This window comes from Patagioenas fasciata, chromosome 20 (genome assembly GCF_037038585.1).
Source record: "Patagioenas fasciata isolate bPatFas1 chromosome 20, bPatFas1.hap1, whole genome shotgun sequence".
In the NCBI taxonomy this organism is placed as follows: Eukaryota; Metazoa; Chordata; class Aves; order Columbiformes; family Columbidae; genus Patagioenas; species Patagioenas fasciata.
The window spans coordinates 10,975,582-11,002,715 of NC_092539.1; the positions used below are offsets into that span (position 1 = coordinate 10,975,582).

General features: G+C 46.8%; 1 protein-coding gene and 1 long non-coding RNA gene across 3 annotated transcripts in view; one reads left to right on the forward strand and one right to left on the reverse strand.

Annotated features, from left to right (window-relative positions):
• The first annotated feature begins 285 nt into the window (after positions 1-285).
• The window catches only part of NEK6 (NIMA related kinase 6), a 49,519-nt gene continuing 22,670 nt past the window's right edge, over positions 286-27,134 (forward strand). Inside the window, exons 1-3 of one of the 2 annotated variants that reach the window (XM_065853900.2) lie at positions 286-444; positions 19,608-19,732; positions 26,813-26,953. In XM_065853900.2, coding sequence (XP_065709972.1) covers positions 19,640-19,732; positions 26,813-26,953 — 234 coding nt within the window. In that variant the 5' untranslated portion in view covers positions 286-444; positions 19,608-19,639. The remainder of the gene's footprint in view (positions 445-19,607; positions 19,733-26,812; positions 26,954-27,134) is intronic. The other variant, XM_065853899.2, reaches the window with a different exon arrangement.
• On the reverse strand, positions 18,783-25,568 carry LOC139829521 (uncharacterized). Its single transcript, XR_011742025.1, has 3 exons — positions 25,393-25,568; positions 22,070-22,773; positions 18,783-19,909 (listed from the first exon to the last, which is right to left on the reverse strand). It is a non-coding gene; the product is annotated as an uncharacterized lncRNA (long non-coding RNA).

Here is a 27,134-nt window from a genome sequence, read left to right on the forward strand (position 1 = left end):
ACGCGGGAAACCCCGCAAGCAGGCGCCGCTCTGCAGGGCGGGAGAGCCGCGGCGTCCCTGCCGGCACCCGGGCCGCGGGGAAACCGGCGCCTTCCGGGGCGGCAAGGCCGCGGCGCGGGCTCCGCTCCCGCTCTGTCCCACGGGAGCCGCGAGGCTCCGGCAGCGCCGCGGGCCGCGGAACGGACCCCCGGTGCTCGCGGGCGGCAGGTGGGCAGAGCGCCGCGCGGCCCCGCCCCGTGCGCGCTCCCGGCCCGCCCGGCCTGCGTGGCAGCCGCCGGGGCGCGCGCCCGTGCGGCGGCGGGCAGCGCGTGCGCGGGCGGCGAGCGCGCGCGGCGAAGTTGTGTGCGGGACGCGGCGTCGTTCGCTCGTTCGCTGCGGGGCTGCGGCCGCCTGAACCCCCCCGGGACGGGCACCGGCGCCTCTCCGCCGCCTCGCCGGCCGCAGGTGAGCACCACAGGGCCCCGCGGCCGCCGAGGGCCGCGGTCGGGCCGCGCTGTGCCGTGCCGTGCCGTGCCGGGGGTGTGCCCGCCGCGGGCCCCTGCACCGCGCGGCCCCTCAGGCGGTGCTGCCGCGCTCCGCCCGCGCCCCCCGGGCCGCCCCGGGCCGCGGGTCGAGCGAGGGTGCGAGCGGCCGCGCTGCCGGGGCCGCCGAGGGGCGTGCGGACACCCGGGCGGGCGCGGGGTCCGGGCCGCGGCGCCTCGTGGCCTTCCGGCCTCCCGGAGCTGCCGCCGCCGGCCCCGGGGCCGACACGTGCCCGGGCGGGAGCGGAGCCGCGGGGAGCGGGAACGGCACCGCGAACGGCACCGGAACCGGGAGGGCGGGCGGGCGGGTCGGCAACGGCTCCGCTCGGGGAAGTGGAGTCTGGCAGCGCTAAGGTTCGAGCAAACTTAAAACCAGTGTAAATATACGAATATTTGTGTGGTTTGGTGTCATCGCGGAGTGTTTCAGAGGGAGGGTATTTTCTCCATTAAAAGCAGCAGCGCTGCCGAGCACACGTGCCCCAGCAGAGCAGCCCCCGCACCGGCACCCCGTGCCTGCCCCCGAGACCCGCTGGGCGCGTTTCCTTCTGTCCGGGCTGGGACCCAGAGCCCCGGGAGGCGCTGGGCCGGGCCCCTCCGGCTGCTGCTCCCTCCTGTCCCCAGCCCGCAGCTCCCGCGGAGCAGCCCGCCCGCTCCAGGGCGCTCTCCCTTGTGCTCTCTCCGAAGATCGGAGCTCGGAGATGAACCCGGCGCTGTAGCGATTACCGCGTTGCTTTGGTGAGGACATGTGAGAGCTGAACTATGAAACACCATTTTTTTTTTCCCCCCCAAGATGTCATTCCCTCCGAAGTGTGATTTATGCTTGTTTAGAATAATGGTGGATTTCTGAGCTCCATCTGTTTGTCTGTCTGTTCGCACACACGGAACATCTCTGCCAATGGTGATTGCCTGTGGCATTATTGCAGTATAAGTAGTTTGATAGGAAATATTGTAGCAATTAGAAGTCCAGTGATGCAAGTTCATGACACATTGTGACTGTCTTGCTGTCATTTCTGTGTCTCCGTCAAAAGTTCAGTTTGGTGAATCATTGTAACTGTTTAACTTCTGCAACGTTTCTACAGTTTTTACTTTGGAGACATCTTTTGATGTTGAGTAAACTGTTTCCACTGGTATTTTCCCCGTCCACATTCTTTGCAGCAGTCATATTCTTTTAGGCAACAACAGTGAAAAAAAAAAGGAACTTATTTTAGATAAGAATGTTGCTGCCCCTGTTTCCTATGGCTCTGTGCCTCTGGGACCTAAAAAAATGGGGGCTGGGAGGAACTTTTATTATGACGGAAAAAGAGCATCCTCTGGAATGGAGATTTGGAGATGGGGTGTGAGTGGCTGCTGCCACCCCAGCAGGACTTGTCACAACAGAATCAGCCTTGGGAGTTTTTAGTGTGTAAAACACTTGTGCTTGTTCATTTCTCCTTCTTCCTCTGGAATTTTCTTACTTCACAAATACATATTTTACAAGAGAGGACAGACATGTCATTTGCGTATGAGTTTTAATAGACCTTTTCAGATTCTTCAGTATTCACTTTGCTGGGAGAAAAGCAGGTGAAGATGAGTAACTCGGATTCCAATAACTTGGATTCCAGGCCCACACTGGGAAACAGATTTAATTTTTTTTAGTAGTACTTGGCCTGCTGTGATCCTACCCAAAAAAGTTTTATGCCAATGTATCCTACTGAAATGTACATTGAAAATATTGAGCCTTCACTGGCCTTTCTCATTTCTTGTAGTAATTGAAGCTGGTCCTAGAGAAACCGGTGGGAGATTCTGGTATTTATCTTCAGTGTGCTTTTGGGCTTTATTCAGACCTACCTGTTGGTCCAAAGGCGTCTTTTGATGGATTTAGACAGTTTTTTGTGTGCTGAATGGTTTATTAATGCTTGTTTACCCAGGGTAAAACAAGTATTATTTTTTGTATAGGGATAGGAGCCAGCAATACCTGTGTGGGCTTTTGTGCCGCTCTGCCCCTGCTTTCTTAGCTGTAAAATGGAGGCAGTTGCCAACAAGCCCACCTTCAGAACACGCTTTCTGCATGGGTAGAAGATGAATTAGTGGATGTATTTTAACATCTTTTCCTATTTTATGTGGTACCCAGTATATTTAACCTCAGTGCTGTGAAAAATGCATATACAACGAACAACATGGCAGTATGGACTGGACTGTATGCGCTGGAGCTGCCACTGAGTGGGGCAGGGGGGAGGAATCAAATGTATTCACCCTGCATTTAAAGGAAGAAAATTGACCATGTGTTGCTAGAGGAGCAGAGGAGGACTTCAGAAACAGTCATGGAAGTGGGCATCAGTGTGACCTCCGGGGCTTGGCTTTCGCCCTGTCCCAAATGAAAGCAGCGTTGGGATGCAGTCCTCACAGAAAACGAGCTTAGTACCCAACTTGTGTTTTAGCTTTGATCATTCTAATCTGCTTTTCATAGACAATGTTGTTTACAGAAGAGATTGTTCGTGGTAATCTCCAGCAAATGAGGAAAAAATAAATACATGGAACCTCATTTTAGAAGCTGGGCTTCTCTCTACCATTGAGCGAACATGTTTTAATTGCAACTTCCTCAGGTATTGCTACAATTCAACACTCACCAGCATGGCCAGTGGCCATGATGCTGCATATGGTCTGAGCACAGAATGATGGTTAAGGAGGTCATGAATGGCCCTTCTACCTGTGACACACGCTGCTGCATTTGTCTTGTAACCTCACTTAACCAGTCTGTTGTCTAAAATGGACAGAATTAACGCTTCGTCCTGTTAGAGACAGAGGCCTTGAAAATAGTTCCTTCTAAGTCCTGTTAACTCCGTGTTTATTATACTCACCCTTCCCTTTGCAGAGCTTTAGTACAAGCAAATACTCAGCAAGTTCCTTGTGCTTTTCATTGATACGTCTTTAAGTGCCCTAGAAGATAAGCAGGGTTTATCTGAGAGCTGAGGATAACAGAATCAGGAAGATTTGGTTTGTCCCCGTGTCACGCAAAGTCCCCGGATGGCCGAGCTCATATCGAACAGATTGGTGCCACCAAACCGTGTGGTTTCCTTGTGTTTGCTGTTCCTGTGCCAGGGGTGCCCTGCTGAATATTGGCGAGGTGGCTTAGCTCCGTGAGTTGGTGTAAAACTAAGGAGCTGAAAATGAATGGGTGGGAAGTTTGATTAAATAGGAGGGTTGAGCCACTTTCCTCTTTGTGGCTGCTGAAAGGGCAGTTCGTGTTTTCTGTAGCTTTGTCTTCACCTTTTCCCCTGGGGAACTGCCCCCCCGGGGCTGCTGAGGGGGTGTTCTAGGGCTCCTCCACTTCTGGATTCCATGGTTTGCTGTTGAGCTGGGTCTCTAAAGTTAAAAGGAGGAAAGAAAAACTAGTATGCAGGAGACAGAAGAAGAATGTGTTCAGACTGAGAGGTAGTGCTGGCCCAGACTGTATTTTTCTTTTTCAAGAAGAAAAACAGAAGCCAAAAAAATTGCATGCAAAATCTAGATTGAAAAAACTGACTTCAAAATCGCAGCGTTAGTTTCCAGCAGGTTGGAAGGGCTGCGTGTGTCTGAATGACACAGAATTTCTGACCGGTCTGGGGGGGTGTGTGTGTGTGCTGTTAAGGGCCGGCTGGGAGCTGCTGCCTTTAGCTGCTGAGATGTGGGACAGGGAGAGCGGAGCTTCTGGGTGTTGTGTGACAGAGGGGGCGGCTCTGGAGCTTCTGAGCTGAGTTTTGCTTAAAACCAGAAAACCACAGGGAGTTATTTTTAATAGCGGTTCAGATGCAGCAGTCTGTAGAGCTGTCACGTCTTCCTTGTGGGTAGATAGGTGCTCCTCTATCTTGGCTTATTTTTGATATGCACGTTGGACTGGATCAGGATTAGTTCAAGTTCTAACCTGTGCTAAGTATGTAAACATCTGGACTCGCTTTAAGCGCCATGGTTGTACAGGCCTGAGAAGCCTCTTGGATTGGTTTTGAACATTTAAAAACCTTTCCCAAAAAAATATTTTCAAAATTGAATTAAAAGAGTATATTTAGCTTCCAGTGTTTTGTCATACCACACAGCGCATCACGGGGCGTGATGCAATAAATTGCAAATAATTTTACGGTGTCAGTACAATTAAAGAAATTGAATTTCTAAAGTGTTTACCGCAGCTTGGTGCTACTCTAAGTGTCTGCTCCCCCGGATTGCAGGCGGCGAACAGCTGTCTGTCACAGATGGGAGAGGAAAGAAGCCTTCCATATAAAACCAGTAGTAATGTAATACAACCTTTTATTCAAATTTGAGTTTCCTGTTACACGTTTAAGTGAACCGGCAGCAGACTCTATCTGTTTCAAACCAAATGGTGTCAGTGAATGAGACTCTAGGAATTTTGTACTCCAAAGTGTTCTTGAAACCTCTCAAATGCATGTTCAGCAGGCAGAATGTGTTCTTTATTACATCTCAAAAAAAGAAAAGAAAAAGACTTGCAGGTAGTTGATGAGTGACCTGTTCAGAGTCTGCTGGGTTTCGGTAGGTGAGGTGGAATCGTCTGCCCTGCTCTTGTACTGGTTTTTACACAACAAAATTGGGTAGATTAGAAATGGCCAGAGCAGCATGGAGCAAATCCATGTTTATAACGGAGTCCAAGTGCAGGTGCGAAAGGCCTGGTGATTTTTGGTAGAGTTGGGGTTCTCTGCTAAGCTCTCAAGATGGCAGAACTGGAGTTTGTGCACAGAACGACATGAACCAAGTTCTGGCTGTGAATGGGATACGCTGCTTTACTGTTCCGTGAGCTAGTGCATCATGGCAATTATAAAACTCATTAAAATAGTTACAACATGTCTGATCACCAAATGTAGAAGGTGGTTAAGATTGTTCTTTTTAAATTAAGAATTTGCTGCTGCTGGCTCATGGCTTTTCCTTATGCTTGTTTCCTCATTATCTCTGTTTTTTGTGGACTGTTAACAGGTATCCTACAGTCCCCAGGCACTTTTAAAAGTTGTTGTGTTTATTCACTTAGAGCAGCTTAGGTCTCCAGCTCTGGCCTCGAGCTCTGGTAAGAACCCACGCTGGTGCCGGGCCCTGCGCTGCCTTGGGACCGAGCTCAGGCACCCCCTTAATGGACCAATGCATTTGCTTTTTAGGAGCACGGTTTATTTTGATGTTTTATCAAAGTACTGGGTGGTGTTGGTTGTAATTTCAGGCAGTTCTCATTCTGAAGCTATTCTGATGTCTCTGTCAGGAGCTGGTAGGTGTGGTGGTCCGGGCGTATTTCAGTTCACCATGTCTTTAAAATGTGGCTGCACCTCTGCACTCATTCTCTCAACATAACGTGTAATATTATTTAAAAAAAAAAAAAAAAACAATGGACGGACTGTTTGTGTAACATCAGTTGGAAATCACGTTGAAATGTTGTTTTTCCGAGCATGGAGATGCTGCTAAGGCTGTTCCAGAAACCCCTTTTGGAAAGGAGCCGCGGAAGAGCTGCCGCCGATGCCGCGTTGGCACAGCCGCGATGGGAGAGCTGGCACGGCCCCGGCACAGCCCTTTGGTGAGCTCAGCCCTCGCAGAACCAGCCTCAGCGAGGAATGGAGGGTGATAAACCTGTGTGTGGCAATGCTGGAGAAGAGAGCAGATTCCCCTTCAAGGAGGGGGTGATAATGTCTTGCGCTGCCACAGCTATTTATGAAATGAGTGGCTGTCAGCAGCCTGGCTGATGCGTCCCCAGATATGCATTTCAGCATTGCTGGGAGACAGCTGAGGGTCCTTCCTGAGGAGGTCTCAGTGTCCTGTTTCAACAGAGCATCCCACCTTTTGGACCCAAAACATCCTTCAGTGTTTGGTCTGGGTGGGATTCCCCAGGACAGGTTGTGCGGTCCCGTTTGGGGGACACATTCACCATCCTGCTCGTCCATGTGCTGTATCCACGTGAACCAGGGTCGCCTCACCTAGTGCGCCAGTACTGAGGGATCAAAAAGCGAAGTGCTAAGGGCTGTGACCCGCGCCCAGCCCGGGCTGCTGACGGAGCAGGTGTCGCTCCACGCCCTGCGCAGGGTTTGCAAGTCTTTCATTTTGCAGAGCTCAGTGACAGATACTGTTCTCCAGTTGCTTTTGTCGTTGGATCTTTGAGAAGCCCACTTGCTTTGAGGTGGGAAACATCCACCAGCCTGTTGAAAACTCGTGGTGTGCGTGAAGCCGAGGGGAAAGACGGGCGCTGGATAGCTGGGGTTGCTGCTCCGGTGCGTGAGCGGTTCCGGCCGTGCCCGCTCCCCAGGTGCTCGCTGGCTCAAGTAGTGCAGGATAACTTTTCTCCAATTTGTCTTCTTTCCTTAGAGCAAACCATCATCTTTACTGGAGACAGTAACTTTTTCCCTAACCTGGTGATTTTTAAACCGTGGAGCTCGAGATCAGAATCACTGCAAATGGAGCAATAATTGGGGAATGTTGACCTACAGGATGGATCGCAACTTCAGAGCACATTCAATATGATTCCTTTCAGGAATTTCAGTTTAAGTCTCTCTCCTGTTTTTAACCTTGTGGACACTTGTCTATGCTGGCCCGAAAAGGAGTGGCTTTTCTCCTTGTTGGAACGCTTTGTTTCTTGCATAGGAACATTGAATGTCAACACTGTCCTGGAGAACTTGTGGAGGGTTCTGGTTCTTGGGACATACGTATGTCATTGTAGTGAGGAGAGGGAGACAAAACTTGTAGATATTCTGAGGTTCCTTTCCTCCAAGAGCAGGGACTCAGGGTAGAACGGGCATCAACAAACATGGACACAAAAATGCCCTTCTCTTCCATTCATGGAAGTTCTGCTTTGGTTCTTTCATGCTATCGGTGTTTCATTAGCTCTTCTGTTGAGTTGTGCAAAACGTAAGTCTCAAAACTGTTAAACTGGAACAAAAAAACCCCAACAACCTTGAAAAGGTTTTTAAAAATATATGAATGTACTGCAAAGAAGCAAATCAGTCACAACTGTGTGTGTCTGTACGCTCCCCTTTAATCAGCTGGGAAATCTAAGTGGTGACTTTCAGCTGTCACTATATTAAGAACCAGTGCTGCCTTTTGTGGCAGTCTGTATATACTGAACTCGGTACTATGTAGTAAATATTCTTGCTGTGTTTTCATAATCATTCTACTTAGAGTAAGTGCTTCTTGGGTGGGTATTACAGATCTGTTAATCTTTATGGTATTTATAGGGTAATTTTTAACTCTCTTGAGCTCCTTACTTCCTTGCGGGTCAATTACTCAATTTATAACATAATGTCAGTTGTAAGAACTTTACCATCCAAGGGTAAACAGTCTTTGATATGGTTCTTTACCTGTGTTTGCTCTCGGTTCTTTGTATGTTAAGGTATGCAATAACTTACTCTGTGACTTATCTAATGGGGTTTCTTTTAGTCTCCTTGGTTTGTACTTTAAAGTGACTATGATGAATTATTTTAGCTTTTGTGCTTCATCAGTAATGCAGGGAGAGGGAAAACTTTGAGCAGTTCTGTCTGAAGAAAAGTCCTGTTAACCGAGGTGCAGCTACTTCAGCAAAAAATTGCTGCAAATAATGTTTAAATATTTTCGCTTGTGTATTGATGACAGTGATAACCGTGAGTCGAACACTGCGCCAGCGCCGCGGAGGGACCGGCCCTGGTGGAGAGGGCTGCGTGTGAGGCGGTCGGCGGGACGGGCTGCAGGGAGGGGACGCTGGGCAGGACCTGGGGTGCCGGGTGTGCTTTGCACAACCTGTTTGCGTGTGATGCTGCAGAGGGAGTGAAGTTGCAGATGAATCATTCATCATGAGTCTTATCAGACGCTGCTGGGGTCACATGTTACCTGCCCTGCTGTTCCACTGGGGTTGGCACCAGCTGACTGCCAGCTTGCTCTTTTTTTTGGTGACATAGATGGCACTAATGAGTTTGATAAAAGCAGCTAGATGATGAGGGCAATATAGTTTCCCTTTGGAGATGCTCTGATTTGTTACTCAGGACCATATTTAAGTTTCTATCTACTCTTAAGTCACCAGGCAGCACTGGTAACCAGGGTACCTTTTGTTCGTGTGTCCAATATGTAGCATTTATTCTCTCCAGACTCAGTTGCTGTTGTCTATAGTTTTTCCTTCGTGCTGTTACCATAGTGTGAATTACTGCTGCCCGCAAGCACGTGGCTGTTGGTTTTGCTGAGAGCGCGTGGCAGTGATGTTCTTCCCCAGACTCTCACCTCACTGTAGGCTTTGGGCTTGGCTTAGGCTGTAAGCTCTTCAGGGAGTGAGTCCCGGTGCAGTGGAGCGGGGTTGGGAGCTGCTGTGGAAGCAGCTCTGCTGCACTCCCTGTTTAAAGGCTGGTTTGCCTCTGCACTCCCTGTTTAAAGGCTGGTTTGCCTCTGCACTCCCTGTTTAAAGGCTGGTTTGCCTCTGCACTCCCTGTTTAAAGGCTGGTTTGCCTCTGCACTCCCTGTTTAAAGGCTGGTTTGCCCTCTGCACTGCCTGGCGTGGTCCTGGGGGTCGGGAGCCGCTGTGGAAGCAGCTCTGCTGCACTCCCTGTTGTAAAGGTTGGTTTGCTCTCTACACTGCCTGGCGTGGTCCTGCCGCTGCCTCCCAGTGCTTCGCGCTGCTGGGCCTTGGGACTTGCCTCTTTCTTGCCTTGGTTTGATCTGAACTGGTCCATGTCTGTCAATCAACTCGTAAATGTTACAAATTCATTAATAAATACTTTCTATTTATTTAAATACCTTATTTTTCTTCATGCGTTCCTCTTTTCCACACATTTACCCCTATAAAACAAGTTGTTCTGCAGCTCTTGGTTGTAGTGTGGGAACTCTGCTCACTCCCAGGAACATGTGCTACCAAAAGGGCTTTGCTGTTTTTACAGAGACCTTGCCCACGCACTCCCTTGGCTTCCCGGATGCTCACAGCTCCAGGCAGTCCTGCTGACAGCTCTGTGCTGATCCGTGTTTGGTTTGTGGTGCTGTCCAGGGGTTGGAGCAGAGCACGGAGTCAGGACGGGGGTGTTTTGTCCCCATCTTTGACTCCAGTCCAACCTGGACACTTCACGCAGCAATTAATGTTATTTCCAAGTAAGTTGCTGTATCAATATTCACTTATATTTTTCTTAGTAGCTTTTTCAACTGGTTTGTTTTACAGTGGCTCAATTTCATCCTTTGCTGTCATCACTCTCTAATTTCTATTTTTCTGCTTTGCCGTGTTGCTTGCTGCTTCACTTATTTCTAGTGCTGAGTAGCAGTGTTTGATTCACAGGTATTAATAAGATGTCAACATAATTTGCATTGATATTAATAAACCATATTGTAGGTTATTTTGAAATACTGTAAATATTTGTGTTTCTTTTCTGAAACAAACCTTTGTGTTTGTGCAAGTATCTGATGGCAAGCAGTTGTCTTTGAATGCTGATGAACCAGTCCATTGTAGATATTTTCAGCTGTGTTCTGCATAATTACTCATAAAAACTGGTAATCTGAGATGGTTGGAAAATTACATTTTACTTAGTTCAGGGATTGCTGAAAGCTAAATTGCATTCTGTGCCTCAGCTGGACTTTTTTGTTTCTCTCTTTTAATTGCGTTAGCACTTTAACCCTAAGTACTTCTCATCATGGCTGTGGCTGATAGGTGGGTATCTGGCAGCAGATAGAACAGATGCTGCATTTTGAAAACATAATGTACGGGCCTTTGCAAACGTCTGTTCATTCTTTGGTTTCGTGCTCTCTGCCAGCAGTGCTGTTTTATTATTGTCTGCAGGACTGTGTGATATCTGCAAATCAGCGGGGAGATGCACCTCAGTTTTGGGGGGGAGGAGTGAGCAGGGCAGGGCAGGGCTGCTCCGCCAGGCGGGTTTCTCATACCTGTGTGCTGAGAAGCTGCTCAGCCTCTGATCACCGTGAGCTGGTGAGCTGGGCATGGCCCAAAGGCGCCTTGTGATACACAGCAGAGACTTTTCAGAGAAACTGGCAGTGAGGCTGCGGAGCTGTTGTCTTGGTAAGGAAAGCCTGTTCCTTCCAGCTCCCTCAAGGTTCCAACAGCACAGCGTTAACCTGAGGTCAGGGGAGGCTGGGGAAGAAGTGCTGGGTGGGCAGGATGGGAGACTTGGGTTTGCATGGGTGAGCTTATGGTTTTAAATAATCCAATACTACCAAGTTTATGCTTCAGCATTGAAGCTTTTTAGAATAATAGGAAATTGCTACACAGCGGGCAGAATATAGTGTGAAATGTGATTTGTCTCTTGTGCAGAGCTTGCACATCTAGTTATAATTTCCTTGAAAGGTTAATTCCAAATTTCTCTTCAGAACATTCTGTGCAGGCCTTTCTGTAGGAAAAAAAAAAAAAAATTGGACTCAATTTAAATAGACAAGTCTTGTGAATCCTGAAAGAATTTGGGCATTTAGCCCAGGAAAGGGAGAGTTCTCTGCAAGAACTTCATTAACCCTGTCTGTCATCAGAATCAGTAATAAAAGTAGCTCTGCAGACTTACAAAGAACAGATCTTTTTTGTTTTCCACCATAGCCTGGATCTGCAGGCGCTGGTGAATGAATCGTGTTCTGCAGGGAGCACCGTGCCCTGTGGGAAAGGAGATGCTGTGTTGTGTGCAGTGCTGTGGGAGCATGGGTATCAGCCAAAGAGCTGCATGGGTATCAGCCAAAGAGCTGCATGGGTATCAGCCAAAGAGCTGCACTGATTTTCAGAAAACTGGTGTTGGTGGTTCCCAAATACTCAGGAATGTGTAGGAGAAACCAATTATTTTATTTGGTATAAAGACACTTCATAGCAATGTATAATAATACAGTCTTATTTAGCATATTTTGAGGCAGAAAAAAATACAAAGATGTTTCTAATGTAGCTATTTTTGCAACTAGAAAAATGTTCTATGTTTTGAGCTGGGGCAGAGTTTGTGCTCGCTCTTGGCAGCCGTGGGCAGGATGCGGCCCCCGTGGGTCCCGCGATGTCTGTGCTGGGAGCCCGGGGGTCAGGAGCCTGCGCCTCACGAGCCGCTCTGAAGCTGCAGCGGGTTCCAGTGGGATGGGTCCATAGACCAGCTGGGCTGCACAGTTCTCCACGTTATTTCCTCTTCTGGTTAGGAGAGGTGGAACTACTTCAACCTGTTGTTCTGATGTTTTGAACTTCAGTGACCATATATCTGTATACGTCTATATCTTCCTCCATTTCTTTTCCATGTATTTGAGACAGATATGTTGGCTACTAAAGACTGAAATTAATGGCCCTAGAGAGAAACCGCATGAACAAAGTGTTTACAGCAGGTTTTGTGGATTTCGAGCCCATCTGATACGGGTTTGCTTCTTTACCTTGGTCTGCCTTAGCTTTCCTTAAACATTGGAGAAATTACAGCAATACTTCAGGAGTATCTTTGTGAGGTTTGCTTAATATTCGTCAAGTGCTTGCAAGTGTGGTAATTGAAAGGTATTTAGCAGCACTAAGTGGTGGTGTTTCTAATCATGTGTGTATATATGTGTTTATAGAAAACTTCGTTAGGGTTTAAGATCTGTTGGGTAAGCTGAGAGCAGCCTGGGCTGAACAGTTCCCACGTGGGGGTTTGGGGCTGTTAGCAGCAGAGCTGACCTGAAGTTGGGGTTTTGTGTCCTTTGGGTGTCACTGCTGGTTTTCTCCTGCTGGCGTAAGGTGATCTGTTCACTCGTGCTCTTGGCTGATTGCTAAAGGTGTCTTGATAGGAACAGGCTCCGTAAGTAGTTCGCATTCTTAGAGCCGTGTGGAGTAGAAACTTATTTTCGGGATTGGCTTGATTTGGATGTTCTCACCGTAGGCTGGAACAATTAGTCTTCCCTGCTACTTGATTTTTGGCTCTTCTTTTTCACAAGGGCTCTTCAGCTGTGGGTTGAGAGTGGAAGCTGTTTGTGTTTCACACGCAGGCTGTCAGCTCGCTGGCGGTACAGTAAGATTGCTGGTGTGCAAACAGCTGATTGTGCCCTCGCTGCAGAGGGACACGGTGCAGCCAGCGTGGTGCTGAGGTTGACGTTAGTGCTGCAGACAGCGCGTGTTCCGTAGCTGTATGTGATGCTACTTATTTCAGTTGTGAGTTAATGATGTGAAAATGTCTGGCAGTTTCTGTGAACATACACATTATGGATATATTTCCAGCCTATATTTAATCTTTCCTTCATCAGAAATGAATGAATTCTGAGAAGGATAACAGAAATGTTCTTAAATAATTTGACTTCAGGCTTGAAAGCTTTATTGCATTATAAATTAAAAGCTGAGCATGTTGTTGCATGCTTAGTAAGCAATACATTAAAATTCCAGGTAGATTTAGTATGTGTTTATTTTTAACGAGTGTTTCGTTAGCGCCGGTAGTGGCCTGAGAGGTCTATCCCTGACGTTTCAGAGCTTGTAAAAATGAATATCATTAATACTTTTGGAAGGCTCAAAATTGCAACTTGAAGAATATAAATGAAGGTAAGTTGGCTTCTTACTTTACCTGAACGTACTAGTTGGGGAAAAACGCAACCTGCTGCTGCTGTACTGTATTTACAGTGTTATCTCTCTTCAGAGGAACTATTGTCATTTTAAATGCTGCTGGCTGCTGTCCATCCTGGATTTCGGATGTGACTGTGCATTTTATATTTATCTACATCTTACGCAAACATTGTACGTAACTATTTACATGTGGTGTTGCACTAGGAAATTCCGCTCTGTGAAGTAAGAGGTAGGACTAGTCCAGTTAGGCTGGTGGAAGGGAACATTTATCTTATCACATTGATTACTTAGTCATAAGTATAAATCACCGAGGACTCTTGGCACTGCTCCTAGGACTGCTGAGCAGGAGCGTGTGAACCCATCCGGTGTCACCAATGGATCGAGCTCTGTAGCATCCGAAGTGTATTCAGAAGACCTTTACAAACAGTTATGGGATTTGATATGGGACCAGGTCCTAGGGAGCTGATGCTACAATGTAGGGAAACAAACAAGCCCAACCAACCAAGAAAGGAACCTGTGGTGGCAGTGAGCTAACGACGCTCCTGGCTGGTCCTGAGAACTGGTGAAAGTAATGGGCATGTGAAATGTTCTATTGAAATAATTGTATGAACTCAAGTAGCATCCTCAGGGTTAGCAATGCAGTGGAGGAGGGGAGAGCACTGTGTCCGACCCTGCTGGTACCGACTTGTTCTGCTGCATTTGTCCCCGAACTACAATACAGTGTATTTGGAATGATAATCTGCCCTGCTTAAAATGGCAATATGGACCTGAGCTGCATGGGGAGGGTGCTCTGACACAAATACTTCATTACTGGCAGGAAGCATTTGTTTTATTGACATCTACAGTGAAATGGCTCCAAATACCTTTAAATAGTTGACTTAATGTCATTTTGCTTCTAGGTATGGAACAGTGAATTACAGTGTCTGTCACAGCATTTGTTTAACGAACATCAGTTGTTGACACAGTATGAAAAAGCTCTAGGGCTTTTCAGCCGTTTCACTGAGGCCTGGGTGGACATGGGGTGGCTGAGGAGCCGCGCTGTTCCTGGCTGCTGCCAATCTGGTTCGCACGGAGCCGGGACAAAGGTCTGCAGTCTCAACACCAGCCCATCTGCGCCTGCTTCAGGGTCACTCCAGCACTTGTGAGATTGGAAGTGTGATGAAAACACCATTCTTCTGCTCAGCGGTCAATTTGTGACAAACATCCTCCTCCTTTTTAGGGGTTTAGAAATTGCTGGTACAGTTTTCACTGAGGGCTGGGACTTGGTTTCTGCATTTTGATGGGACAGCAGCTACCTGTAAAATTGTGAATATGTAAATACATAAATATATTTTTGTATTTTCCTATTGGGACATCAATACCATAGCTTGAGCATTTGTACCTTCTGTTAACATGAGTTATTTAAGGTTGGGTGAGGATGTGCTTTGGAAAGTCATCAAAAATATCCGTTAAATGAAATTCAAATAAAAGTCGAGTTAGGACACACAGTTGGGCTCCTTAGTACTTAAAAATACTGATAAAGAAAATTTTACTTTGAAACACAACTATTGTCTGTGACTTTGTTTGGTGACTGATGCTTTTATTGCTTTCAGTGACCCAGGGCCTCCCCTTTCAAGCTTCCATGATAATACAGGCTGCAAAGGTTGATTTCCACCAGTTTTTGTTTGTCCTTTAGAGCTTATGTCAATGAGGATGAATGCAGTTATATTACATATTATATTAGCGCCTCGGTCACGGATGGCATTACTAAATCTAAAAAAGTTGGGTAACCGAGCACTCTTAATATCTTCTTTTTAAGAGTCTGTTCATACTTCCCTGTACTTTATGCTTTCTTGGGCTTTGCGGGTGTACATAACCCATGCTGTGGTACATTTGCATGGATATATCTACAGATACACTTTCATCTTAATGCTTAGCCTAGAATTTTGAAACTCTTTGCGGGTGATGCACAGATCCCGCCCGAGCTGCATCCCTGCAGCTGCAGCTCTGGGAGCACAGGCTGCGCCGTGCGGTGGCTGCGCTGGGGCTGCTGCGGCCCGGCCCTGGGCAGGAACCTCCTTCTGGGCCATTTCTTACTGAATTGTGTTCTTGAACTCTGCTCTTGCAGCTTTCTCTCCTGTCTCTTGCATTGTGGTGCCATTCCTCATGTTGTTTCCTTTAACATTCATATTCATGTTTTTTCAGTGTTGGCAGGTGTGTATTTCACACTAACATGAGGGGTTTTTGGATGTTAGACTGCTATTTGCTTATGGTAATTTCCAGTCATCATAAGGTGACTGTTGAGAGAGATGAGCAGAGAGGAAAAAAATTGTCAAGCATTTACAGTAAATACTCTCTGCTTTTGGAAACGCTGTCAGAAGTTTAATTGTTGGGTTCAAGTAAGTTTGTCATGTGCCAGACAGAATCAGTCTGCCGTAATGAACGGGTTACGCACTTCACCAGCAAAAAGGGAGAGTGAGAAAGCAAGGGATGCTCAGGATTCCCTGTCACCTTGCACTGCAGAAGGAACGGGGTGGGCTTTTTAACCTAGCCTGTAATTAGGTTTTGCATGGAAGCATATATTACTGTGCTTGCTTTGCCAAAGCTCTTCAGTGTGATGGATGAGATTTAAAGGTTGATCTGACTAAATTGCAATGAGAATACTAACGACAAAGATACTTCTGTTGTGAACTATGCCTACCAGGCATCATAGCTGTGATGGAAATGGTGTAAGATAATGGACAATAAAAGTCACTCAAAAATAATACTCTCCTAGGACTGGGCTGCCTTCCCCACAGCACATACCCTGAGCCGGGGCAAGAATGTAACCATAAGCCAAGATCATCATTTAAATATATAGGTAGTCTCATATAGTATCCTGACAGATTTATTATATGAGCAAGCAAGAGGAAGAATGTTATTGGGCAGCAGAGAGGAAGGAAGCGTTGGTGCTGTGGCCGTGCTGATTTTGCGCAGCAGTTCGTGTCACTCCGGCGATGGCGCTGGGCAGGAGCAGCGTCCTGGGGGACACGGGACGTGGGGGAGCCGGGGCTTTACGGGCACTGCAGCGTCTTAGTCACCGTTCATCTCCATTCTTTGTATATGTTAAAAGATGGAAATTTGTGCAGTGGTTTAAGCAACATACTTGGCTGTGTTTAGACAACTCATGGATTTCTGGAACTATACAAGACTTGTTTTCTTTGTTTTACACAAAGTATCTAAACAGAACTGCTCGCTTCTCCATCCCAAGTCCCCATGTAGTGCAAGGATAGGAAAGGGATATAGTAACTGAGTGCAAAAGCACATATGTATCTCTTGCATGATATTTGAGGGCATTGGAACAGGTCAATGGTACGAAAGGCCCCGTAATGTTTCCAGGAAGGGCACAGCTGCCTCCCCTTCAGAGCCAGGAACGCCGGGACTCCTCGAGTGGGGTCGTGTCGCTTTTACGGTAGGAGGTGGTGCAAAAGTTGAAAACCTCATAGCCTATTCTGCAGAATCCTTTTTGTGGCGTTGTCAGGGAAAGCTGAAATTGCTGCGGCTCGTTGCACGTTTACAAAGCTGTTCCCTGTGCAGTGCCGCCCCTTGCTGCGTCCCTGCTGGGTGGCTTTAGCGGTGGCTCCTCCAGCGCCGTGGGCAGCACAGCTGGACGTGGGCGCACGGCAACAGCTGGGGCAGCTCGGGAGAAGGTGAGGAGTGTTGGTACAGAAACCGGTTTTAACTCTGAGCACTCAAACTGCTGCTTTGCTGTCTACTTTAGAGGTACGTGATCCTGTCACGTTGATTATACATCTGGGAGTAAATAATTTGGCCTGTAGTTGGGATTGAGGCGTGCAGAGAGACACATGGTGATACCGATTAGACTGGTCACAGCTGTTTCACTGAGCCGGTTGAGAGAGGAGCTGCACCCGGGGCAGTCGGGTGTGTGAGACTGAACACCAAGATGCAATGAGGTTCTCCTCCTTAATGAGTGTCTTGTAACGAATGATCTTGGCCTTTGCTAGCAAGTGCCTTGGGCTGTTCTGCTCTGAGCATCCCACCGGTCAGGTATCTGCAAGGTACCATGGCCTTCCATGAGGATTCGTGTTCTGCTTTGCTTTCCACTGATCCAGTAATTGTGTTGCTGTTAGACTTTTCTAAAGAGAACTTTGTGGAATCACAACTCTGTGTGGTCTGTGTGCCGTTCCTGATGTAACGAAGTGCCGTTGTGTTAATGAAGTGCCGGTGTGTTGCCAGCCGCTCTCTGAGGGCCTGGGTGCCGGCCCTTCCTGGGGATCCCCGTCCCACCTATCCCAGAATAGCTGAGCTGGCAGCTCGGGGCAGGACACGCTGTCCCGCAGGTGTCAGCGGCTCCGAGCTGCTGTCATGTGAGCTGTCCGTATCTCTTTTCAAAGCTGATATTTGGTTCTTACTCCTTCTCTTGCTTCCAGCTGTAGCGCTTTACACAAACAGTGACCAAACCCAAATATTCTGCCTCATACCTTCCGTACCTGCTGGTGGCAGCTCGTCTGGTCTGAGCTATTAATTGCCTTCCCCTTGTCTAATCCCTCATGGTAACTAATTGTACCTTGAGTTTCCTTATGGCAGCTGGAAATTATGGTTCTGTTAGGAATGGCCCAGATTTGCATATGAGGGGATGACTCAGAGTCTCATATTGAGAAATAACTGCGTGTTCTGTCTTCGAGCTCCAGTCCTTTCCGAAGGCCGAACGCACTGGATAGGATGTTTGATCAGTGTTAGACTGCAGATATTTCACGTGGTGCTGCCTGGACATGCCTCTTATCTTGAGGCTGTTCGTGTGAAATTTCGGGGTTCCCATGGAGGTGAGCGGTGAGGAGCGAGGCCGGCAGCAGCTGCTGGGCCTCACGGCACTTGTACTGTGCTTGGGGACTTAGAGGAGAAAGAGTGTTACACTCTCCCTTCAAGCAAACAGCCTTTCTTCAAATCATGAGTAATAACATAGTTGAGATCTGGCAGCGTAATGTAAAGTAGAAATTTCACAGGACAGTTTAATGTTGATATTAAGGACATATTTTTATTTTTAAGGTATTCAGCTGGTTACTAATAAACCTACAGATGCCTGATACTGAAGGAATCTTAAAATCAAACTTCTTCATACCAATTAATAGTGGTTATCCTCCCCCTGGAGAGCTGTAGTGCCCGCTCAGAGAGCAGCCCACGTCTCAGCCTGGCTGTACACAGCAGATCTCAACTCCTTCTAGCGAGTGTTCGTCAGAGTGAAAGTTCATTTGCTTAAGAAACAAGAGCTATTTCTCTCCTTTCTCCCCAGTACTGTGTGTGCACATTATGATGCCAAAGGCTTATTTATTTCACTTACAACTGCTAAAAGAACCAAGTGCAATTTGCTGTAGAAATTCTTCTGCATCATATTTTCTCCTCCACTCCCCCAAATATTTAAAATACCTTTGTATTTTAAATTAAGAGTTAGTCATTGCCCAAGTGCCAGGCGTGCACTATTAATACACTAATGAGGTCAGGTTGTGCTCTTTCGCTGAGTGAATACTTGCCAAAACTCTTGAAACAAGTTTCTGCAAATGCTTGTGTTGGCCACTAAATCTTCCCTTGTCACCGCTGGGCTTCTGGTAGCTGCGAAGGACAGCAACAGTGCCACTCTGAATGGCACGTTACCTCGAGCGTGTGGATAGCGAATAGCCAGCTACGAATAACATTCTTAAATAAGCCCCCAAAGCCTGCATGCAGCCCTTTGTGGGGAGGGGGCGTTAGTGTGTTCAGTGTGTTCTGGCCGTGCTGGGGGTGTATTTGAGGACAGGCCAGAGCCCGACCCCAGGGCGGCCCTGGGATCCGCTCCCAGGTGTCCCTGCATAGCAGAAGCTTGGGTTTATGGTACTAATCTTATCATAAAACTGATCTTATCATACTGTGAAATAATTTCATTCAAGGTAGGCCCAAGATGTGACGTTTTATGTGACGAGTGCTGGATTTCCCAGCTCCTCACCAGCTGTGCTACCAGCGTAAATGAAGGTTAAATTGTTATAGTTGTTGTGACTCAGAATTTCACAAACAAGATCTTTGCACTTGAAAAAGGGAGGGGAGACTGCGTTGGTCTCTCTTGGGTGAAAGGTAATTGTAGAATGAAAATAAAGGATCATTGCAAACAGTGGTGGTGAATTTATTTTTGTCTCCGTACAGTAAGCTCTGTACATGATAACTTTTGCTAGATCTTTTCCCCAATGCTGCATCCTTTTAACTTTTGTCACTTTTGGAGGAAATTCTGCTGGAAACTTGCTGAGTAATTGCTGCAGGTGCAACTGGAACAAATTCATTCATGGACTTTCCCTCATTTGTTCCTAGAGTAACACGTCCATCTTGCTGAACCTAATGCAGTTTCTAGCTGCTGCTTCCCTACCTGCATGAAAACTTGGAATGGGGCAGGGAAGAAAGAATGTGGGTGAAACTACAGTTCTAGGTTGTCTCTTTCCAAAGAAAGCTGTAACTGTCTGGTGGGACTTTTTGTCATTTGTATTTTACAAATGGAAACGCGCTAACCTCTCTGGAATTGGCCTCTAAGTGTCTGATCCCACTGGGGACGGGCTGGGTTCAGTGCTTCTAGGGCAGGTAACGTTAGCTGCTGTGCAGTACACGAGTTTCTTGCCTTCATGGATGGATGGTGACGAGACTTCTCTCTCCCCTCTCTGTTTTCTGTGCAGCAGAAGCGTGAGGCAGAGTCTGGTATGATACCATGGAAGGGCAGCACAACCACCCGCATCATCTAGGGGACCAGAACAACCCTCTTTGCAAGCTGCCAGGGCAGGAATATCAGCATGATCCTCAGGTAAGTACACGTGTCCTTCCGTCGTTCTCCTTCGCTGTTTTCTTCCCTTCCTTTTATACAAGTCCACACATCTCTTGGCATTCAGCCTTTTGGGTTTTTGCCTCTTTTGTTACCAGTGCTCTTACATCAGGTTTAGGGTATATCCACTTTGGGATTCTGCCAGTCAGCCGGAGTTTCCTGAATCGAGTTTTTTGATGACAATAAGGAAAAAAAGGAAATCCTTTGAATTTTGCTTGAAGCAAGTATTTTAAAATCATCTTATAAAAACATTTACTGTGTTGGCTTTCTCTTCTCTTTGGTTCTTTGAAGAAAAGGCCAAAGGAAAGCAGTTGGCTGTGTAAATGGATAAACGTATTTTATCTCCTTTTATAGTTTAATAATAAAAGCTGAAGTTAATTACCAAACACAAGAAAAAGTCCTACATGAAACTGTAGGCTCTCTGACTTTGTTTCCTGTGAGTCTCTGAAACCTCTCCCATAATGTATTTTGTCTATACTGTTACCAGGTTTCACTACGGTGGCTTCTGTGTCCCTTCCCTGCCTTTCTCTGAGCCTCGGGCTGGGCCTCGTTCAGGGCGTCAGCAATACCTGCACTGCAATCGCGCTCCTCGCCTTTTTTTAGACTGTTTATCAGAGCAATTAACTTTTACTGATGTATGTTAAGGAGTAACAAAGCATCATGGAAAAGCTGTCGGCAGGACGACTGTTGCAGCTGCGCTGTGGCCTGGGGAGGCTCTGTGGGTGTTGTTGCTCCAGATGTGCAGTGCAGGGCTGATCGGGCCCCTGAACGAGGGGCGGTTGTTTGACGGTTGTAGCGAAGCGGGGTGGGATTTGCAGAAACCCCGAGTTGCCTACACGTGGAGTTCAATGCCGAATGTGTCTTAGGCAGCGCTGCTGGGAAAGCAGTGGCGTATGGAGCAAAGCCCCCCTCTCCTAATGTAGCAATTTGTCATATTAAGTCATTTAATAATAATTGAATCCCCTTGATTAATCTCCTAGAATTAGCCAGTTGCATTTTGAGCAATTAGGGTTAATTACTGCCTCATTTGGCAGGATAGAGCCCCTGTAATTATTTCATGAACAAGATTAGGAAGTGTTCCTGTGCAGCAGATACGTTCATGGCATCTTGGAGCACATGTTAGAATTTGTAATGACATAGCTAAGTGTAATTAGTAGCTAATAATCTATGTTCTGCTGCTATGCTGATGCTGAGTGGGCTCGTTTTGCTGTGTGGTCATTGTTCTGTGAAACCTCCCCTCCACTCTGGTACCACCCAGGTTGTATCAACGGAGGTCTCTGAGAATGCTGCAGTTTGGAGTTAGGATTGCGGGAAGGCTTTCTCTTAGATTTGCTGTTAAAATAATATTGTTTTAAAAAGCTGAATAGCAAACACACACAGTCTCCCAGAGAACAGAACAAACTACCTCTCCTCAGCAAACTCAGTTTAGAAATTAACAAAACCTGGAGTATTTAGAGAGCAGGGCACCTTACATTGGTGGCACGATATGATTGGTTTTCCATTTTGCAGGAACGTAATTATATATCATTTTCAGTTTGCTGCTACTATTACCTGGAAGAATTCAAAATGGCATCGCTTCTTTCTTCTGAGGATCGGTGTCATGCAGACGTGCTCTGCCACAGCTTGTGGAAGAGAGGTTTGGGAAGCAAAGCTCAACCCAGCTTGTCTGGCCAGGAGTGCCGCCCATGGCAGGCAGGGTGGGAGCTTGCACAGAACAACCAGACCGGAGCTCGTGGGGTCTCAGGCGGGGCGGGTTCGCGTGGGCCGACCTCCAGCTCCCCATAAGGGGACTCAGCCCAGCAGAGCAGCCCGGGCGCCCGCAGGAGCTCTGCCCATGGTTGTGCTGCTCCCTAAGGCTTTTGTATCTTCATTCTGACAAAGCTGTTATTTCGGGTTTATAAATAGTACAGAGCTATGAGCGAGTGTACCAGACTTCTCTTTCTGTCTTTAACTACTATAGTAGTAAGGTGACACTTTTGAGTGATGTTTCATATTTGAAGTTTTCTAATTAGAGTAAGTGAATATATAAATATGAAAAAGGCCAAATAAAGCAGCAGTTCAGCTGCTGGCTGCCTTACCTGCCCAGCACTGCCCCGACGGAGTCTGTCAGCAAGAGACAGACCATTCTCTGGTTACGTTCCAGAGCGAAAGTGTCAATTATTTAAGTCTCTAGATTGCTTGGTGTTTATAGCAGTAAGCAGTAAAAGTTATTTAGGAATTAATCAGTGATATAAAAATACAGAGCTATAATTTTTTACTTAGTTTTGGTACTATATAAACATAATAACTCACTTTTAAATAACCCTTTTATGTACTCACCGGCTCGGCAGCAGAGCTGCTCGCGGTGGTTTGCTTCGGTCCGCCAGTGGAAGGGGGATCGGACGGCTCATCTGCCAGCAGACTCTGCAAGTTCTCCTTCTCTGGAACTCTTACGCTATTTCTATGTTCAATTTCTTTGTGAATATCACCTTGGTCTGCTATTTTCAAGCTGGTATTTCCGTCTTTCCTTCTCAGAATATGGTACAAATATCTGCTGATAGGGATTCTTCAGCTTCGAAATTCAAGTCAAGTTCTTCAGCAAACTTTAAATCCCAGGTAACAGGTCAGGTTAAGGATATTTTGGGATGACTCTGTAGTCCAGTTTTGAAGCTGCAAATTGAAAAACCTGATGTATTCTTCAATAATTACTTGACTACCTGTTTGAAGGATAATCTATATTTTTAAAGTTTCCTCATCTCTTGTGCGCTTAGAAGTTCTTTCTAAATCAGTCTGTTCTGATGTGTTCTCATAAATTCACACTGGAATTTCAACCTCAAAGTGTGCAAAATTCTTTTCAGGTAGGCGTTGTTGAATGGAGACGGGTGTCTGATTTGGGGCATCATAAAGAGATTTGCAGCACTGGTGTTGGTGGTGAATCGGTGCTCGCAGTGTGCGTGTTGCACCGGGGGCCGGCGTCCCCCGCCGCAGGCGGCTGCTCAAGGTGGGATTAGCTTACGGTAGATGTCATTCGGATGAAGAATGCGCTTTGGAAGCAAGGAAATCATTGCTTTAAAATTAATGGTGCATTGCAAATATCAGAAAAACCCCTTATATCCAGCGTAAAGATCATTAAAATTCAGGTCAGAAGTGTATGACTTAGTCGGGCTAAATTTTTTAATGAGATTTCAGAAAATTAATTGGGCGAGTATGTTTTTACTCTTGTAAAGAACATTTCATTTCGTGGCTCTACAGGAAAGATGCTTTTACTGGCATCTAAAGATGGTAGCGTCTGATTTTTTAGCTGTTGATTAACCAATCTTTAACAACTTTTAGGTTGATGACAAATAATCGAAATGCCTGGTGACCTCATAGCTGTTCGTGCAGAGTGACCACTGGTGCCGGTTTTCCACATGCCAGTCAGGCAGCAGGAGAACAACTGACTGTTGTTAATTAACATTAGCACTCTGGGTCTCTAGACTGTGCAATTAGCAGAGACCATTCCCCTCCCCAGCCCCCCAGGCTGGTTTCCGTGCGCGCTGGGAGCAGCGGTGGGACAGACCCCGCTCTCAGCACCTCTGCTCTGGCTTGTTTAGGTTTATCCCAGCTTTTGAACAACAAAAAGATCATTTGTTGGACAAACATCGATATTTCTGGAGATTGAACGTCTACAGAACAGTTTTTTCTTATTCTTCCTTATGCCAAAATACAAATTCTGAGCCGCACGACCACTCATTTAAAACTTCAGGAGTTCTCTTCAGGCGGTGCAGCTGCCCATGCGTGGTTACAGCGCTGCGTGGAGATCCGGGGAGATGGTGTCGGACCTCCAGCTGCAGGTTGGGGCCGGATGGTGCTCGTGGCTGCTCAGGACTCCTCTGCAGCACTGAAACGTGGAAGCGCAGGAGCAAACTCCACCCGGTCACCAAGAGCAAGTGTGTGGCAAGGAGTTTTTCTGATATTGTCATCCTATATATTTACCTGACTTGCTTTATAATCTGATCTAGAGAGACCCCTATTAATCTTTTAGTCTCTTATGCTTCCAGCACACCTGCTCAGGTGCACGTGAGGTAATACAGCTGAAGTTATTTTCATTGGATTTTTTTTAGTATTATAAAACCTTATTAACTCTGTTTTGCAGAAAATCTCGTAACACCCCAAAACTTGGGGCTGACAATTCTGGCGAGGCCTCTGGTCAGTGCAGTGACGCGGGCTGTCGTTACGTACCTCTGCCAGCTTTGAAATGTTTGCTCTCGCATCAGTGATTACATCTAGAGGAGAATGTGTGCGCCAGAGATGTTGTCCAGAATAGCTTGTTCTTGGAATAATCTGTGTTTCTTCTTAAAAATGAATAGCCTCTTTATTTGAACGAGGAATTAATTGACTTTAATCTTTGGCCTGAAGAGTAGTGAAGAGCGAGGCTTCATTGTGTGGATAAGAGAACAGCCTTTGTCTCAGAACCAGTTCTCCCCAGACCGTCCCTTCCTCCAGCTGCCCTGGGAACAGACGTGTGCAAACACCCCGTTTCCTGCTGTCTGTGGAGCTCCAGTGACTGGGGGGCTTTGGGGATGGTGTTTGTTTGGGTTTTTTCAAATTTAAGCTCCATTACCTGCTTACATTTAAGTACAGTACAGCAGAAGCGAAGGTCAATTTCAGTCAGCCGTGTGGGAAAAGGGAATGCAGGAATCAATGGGGAGCTCTGTGGTGCGGTTTGGCCCAACCTGAGCGTGCTCTCCGGTTCGTACCATCATCAAACATCTTCTAGCCTGTATGAAAGCTCCATTACTTTAATTAGGTCTGATAGGTTGTGATAGCAAATGTAAATCTAGGTCATTGCATATGTAAATGTGCAGCTGTAGTCCTGGAGGATGCCAGAACGTATCAGCCGAGGTGTCCACTCTGGGCCAGCGCTGGCTGCAGCGTGGCGAGCAGGCGGCCCGTGCTCACCATGGGAAAGCGGCTGGGACATGCACACCCTCCCGTCACTTGCCTAACGTTTATTTAGATTTTCAAGTTAAGAAGTTGCGAGATGTTCCTTGGCATATGCTTAAAATATTAATTTACAAAGATCTCGTTAAATCCGCTCCCTCTATTGTGAATGGTAACTCCGAATTTGAAAACTTTGGCTCAGACGTTGCTACAGGAGGAGTGTGGTGGGAGGCACGTGTGCGCAGTTCGGGAAATGCTTCGAGTCCTTTCTGGTGTTTTAATTAGGACAAAGTGGTTTGTGATTTTACGTGCTGACACCTTTGATTTGGGTGGGTAAAGCGATTTGACTGGGCAGCTCAATAATTTGCTTGGTAGCTCATATGTACCAAGCTGGGCAATGGAGATGCTCCTGGTTAGTGACCGGTCAAGCTGGACAAACACTTGTGTTCAGACATTCTTCTGCTGGTTTTGTCATGCACAGAATGTACATAAACTAGTGTTTGTTAGCACTCCCTCGATTGAGACGCGTATTCCTGTATCCTGTAATGTATATTGATGAGTATTGCTGTTTATCAAATCCCTGCAAAAAGAGATTGCAACCAATTTAAACTGAGAAAGCTGCAGGGGCTGATTACACTGGGTATTTGCTTGTCTGGTTTCATCCCATGTTGCCTTACTTTGTTGATAATTTAGTAACTTAAAGGGGAATGTATGCAGATAATAAAGCAATGTTACCTTACCATTCTGCTGTTGGTCTGCTGCCCACAGGCTGCCTGTTTCCTGTTGGTGAAAGGCTACTGCCGTTTTCTTGTGTAGTGTAGGTGCAGATCTTAGAGGAACGAGTCCTGAATCTTCATTCCGATTTCCGCTTTGCTGTGTTCCCGCCTGTACAGGCGGCGCTGAGGGTGCTGAGGGTGCCCCCGCTTCGGCAGCACGGGCTGTGAGCCCAGCGCTGGGGAGGGGACCTGCAAAGGGAAACGGCCCCGACCGTGTCACCCCAACGCTTGATGCAATTAACTTCCTGCTTCCCTGTGACTTGTCGTCACGAATAACGGCGGATTCTGATGCAGCCTTCTTACTGGTGTTGGCTGTTGTTCATGAATTAATGTTTTCATTGTGTCATCTTTAGCCTAGAGAAATGAAAACCATTTCTCGTAGTACGAGAGTGTTTAAACGCACAGGGCGACAGATGGAAAAACTTACCTGTGGCCTTGGCATTTCAACAATAATTACTTGAAGTGTCATTTAACCTGAAAATGAGTGGTTTTGCTCTTTTAGGCAACTTAAACTGAGAAAGCTGATGACCACAATGGCCTGGAGTTAAATTAGCAGTTATGTGCCCATCTGAATTAGCAGGCATTGGATCAGGGTTATGGTATTGCGCCTTTGTCTCCTGAGTTCACCGCGGTCCGAGTGTCTGAGCCGAGCAGCAGTCGCGTGTCCCTCGGGGTGCTGCACAAGAACCGCCTTCCAGAGCAGGGGGACGAGGGGACGGGGACAGCAAACGGCCTGAGAGTCTGTTCGCTGTCCGGGTTGTGACCGAACACTCAGCTCTGCGTCGTCAGCGCTTACAAACGTCATGGTTCCTCTGGAGTGTGCTGCAGTTAGAGCAGCTTTCGTTGGGGGGATTTCTCCTGTGTTTGTTGTGATAAAGACGCTGAGAAGGTGGCAGTTTTCAAAGTAGCTTGTCTTGGTTGATTGATGCAGCTTGTGCGTCAGAAATTGCTACTTTAGGGACTTTATTGATGAGTTTTTCTAAAAACATTGAATTTTACAACTTCACTTACAAATCACCGCGGTGGTGGTGGTGGTGGTTCAGAATTGCACAGACACCTGGAAATCTGGAAGCTTTTTCAGGTGCCCGATTCACACTTTTCATTGTTTGCTGAATTGCAGCCGTTTGTGTTGCAGAGAAGAGGGACTGGGGCTGACGTGGACTCGCGAACTGCGGGTGTGGGAAGGGAAGCCCAACCTCTCCGTTGTGCATTGTCTATCAAATCAACAGCAAACTCCTGTGTCTGTCTTGCTGGGCAATCCTCACTGTGAGGAATTTATCCTCCTGAATATTGTTAGTCGTAGAAAGTGCTGGTTTGCGGTCATGTTCATGGTTCTGCATCACTTTTTCTAATGCATTGTTTTAATTTCCTTTGACCTGAACAGAGACATTTAACATCGTACCCATATCGCTGCACGTTGGCAGATTTTCAGATAGAGAAAAAGATCGGCCGAGGACAATTCAGTGAAGTTTACAAAGCCACTTGTCTTCTGGACAGAAAACCTGTTGCATTGAAGAAAGTTCAGGTGAGCTTTGAAGGTCAGAGTCTTACTACTTAGCAACTAGAATGGGAATGTTTCAAGTGTCTACACTGATTACTTTGAGTCAGCTACCTCGTCCTGTGTTCTTTTGTCAGTATTAATAATGCAATGAAATTGTTTATAAATTGAGAGTTCGAGGTCTGAGACCACTGGATGATCTGGTTCG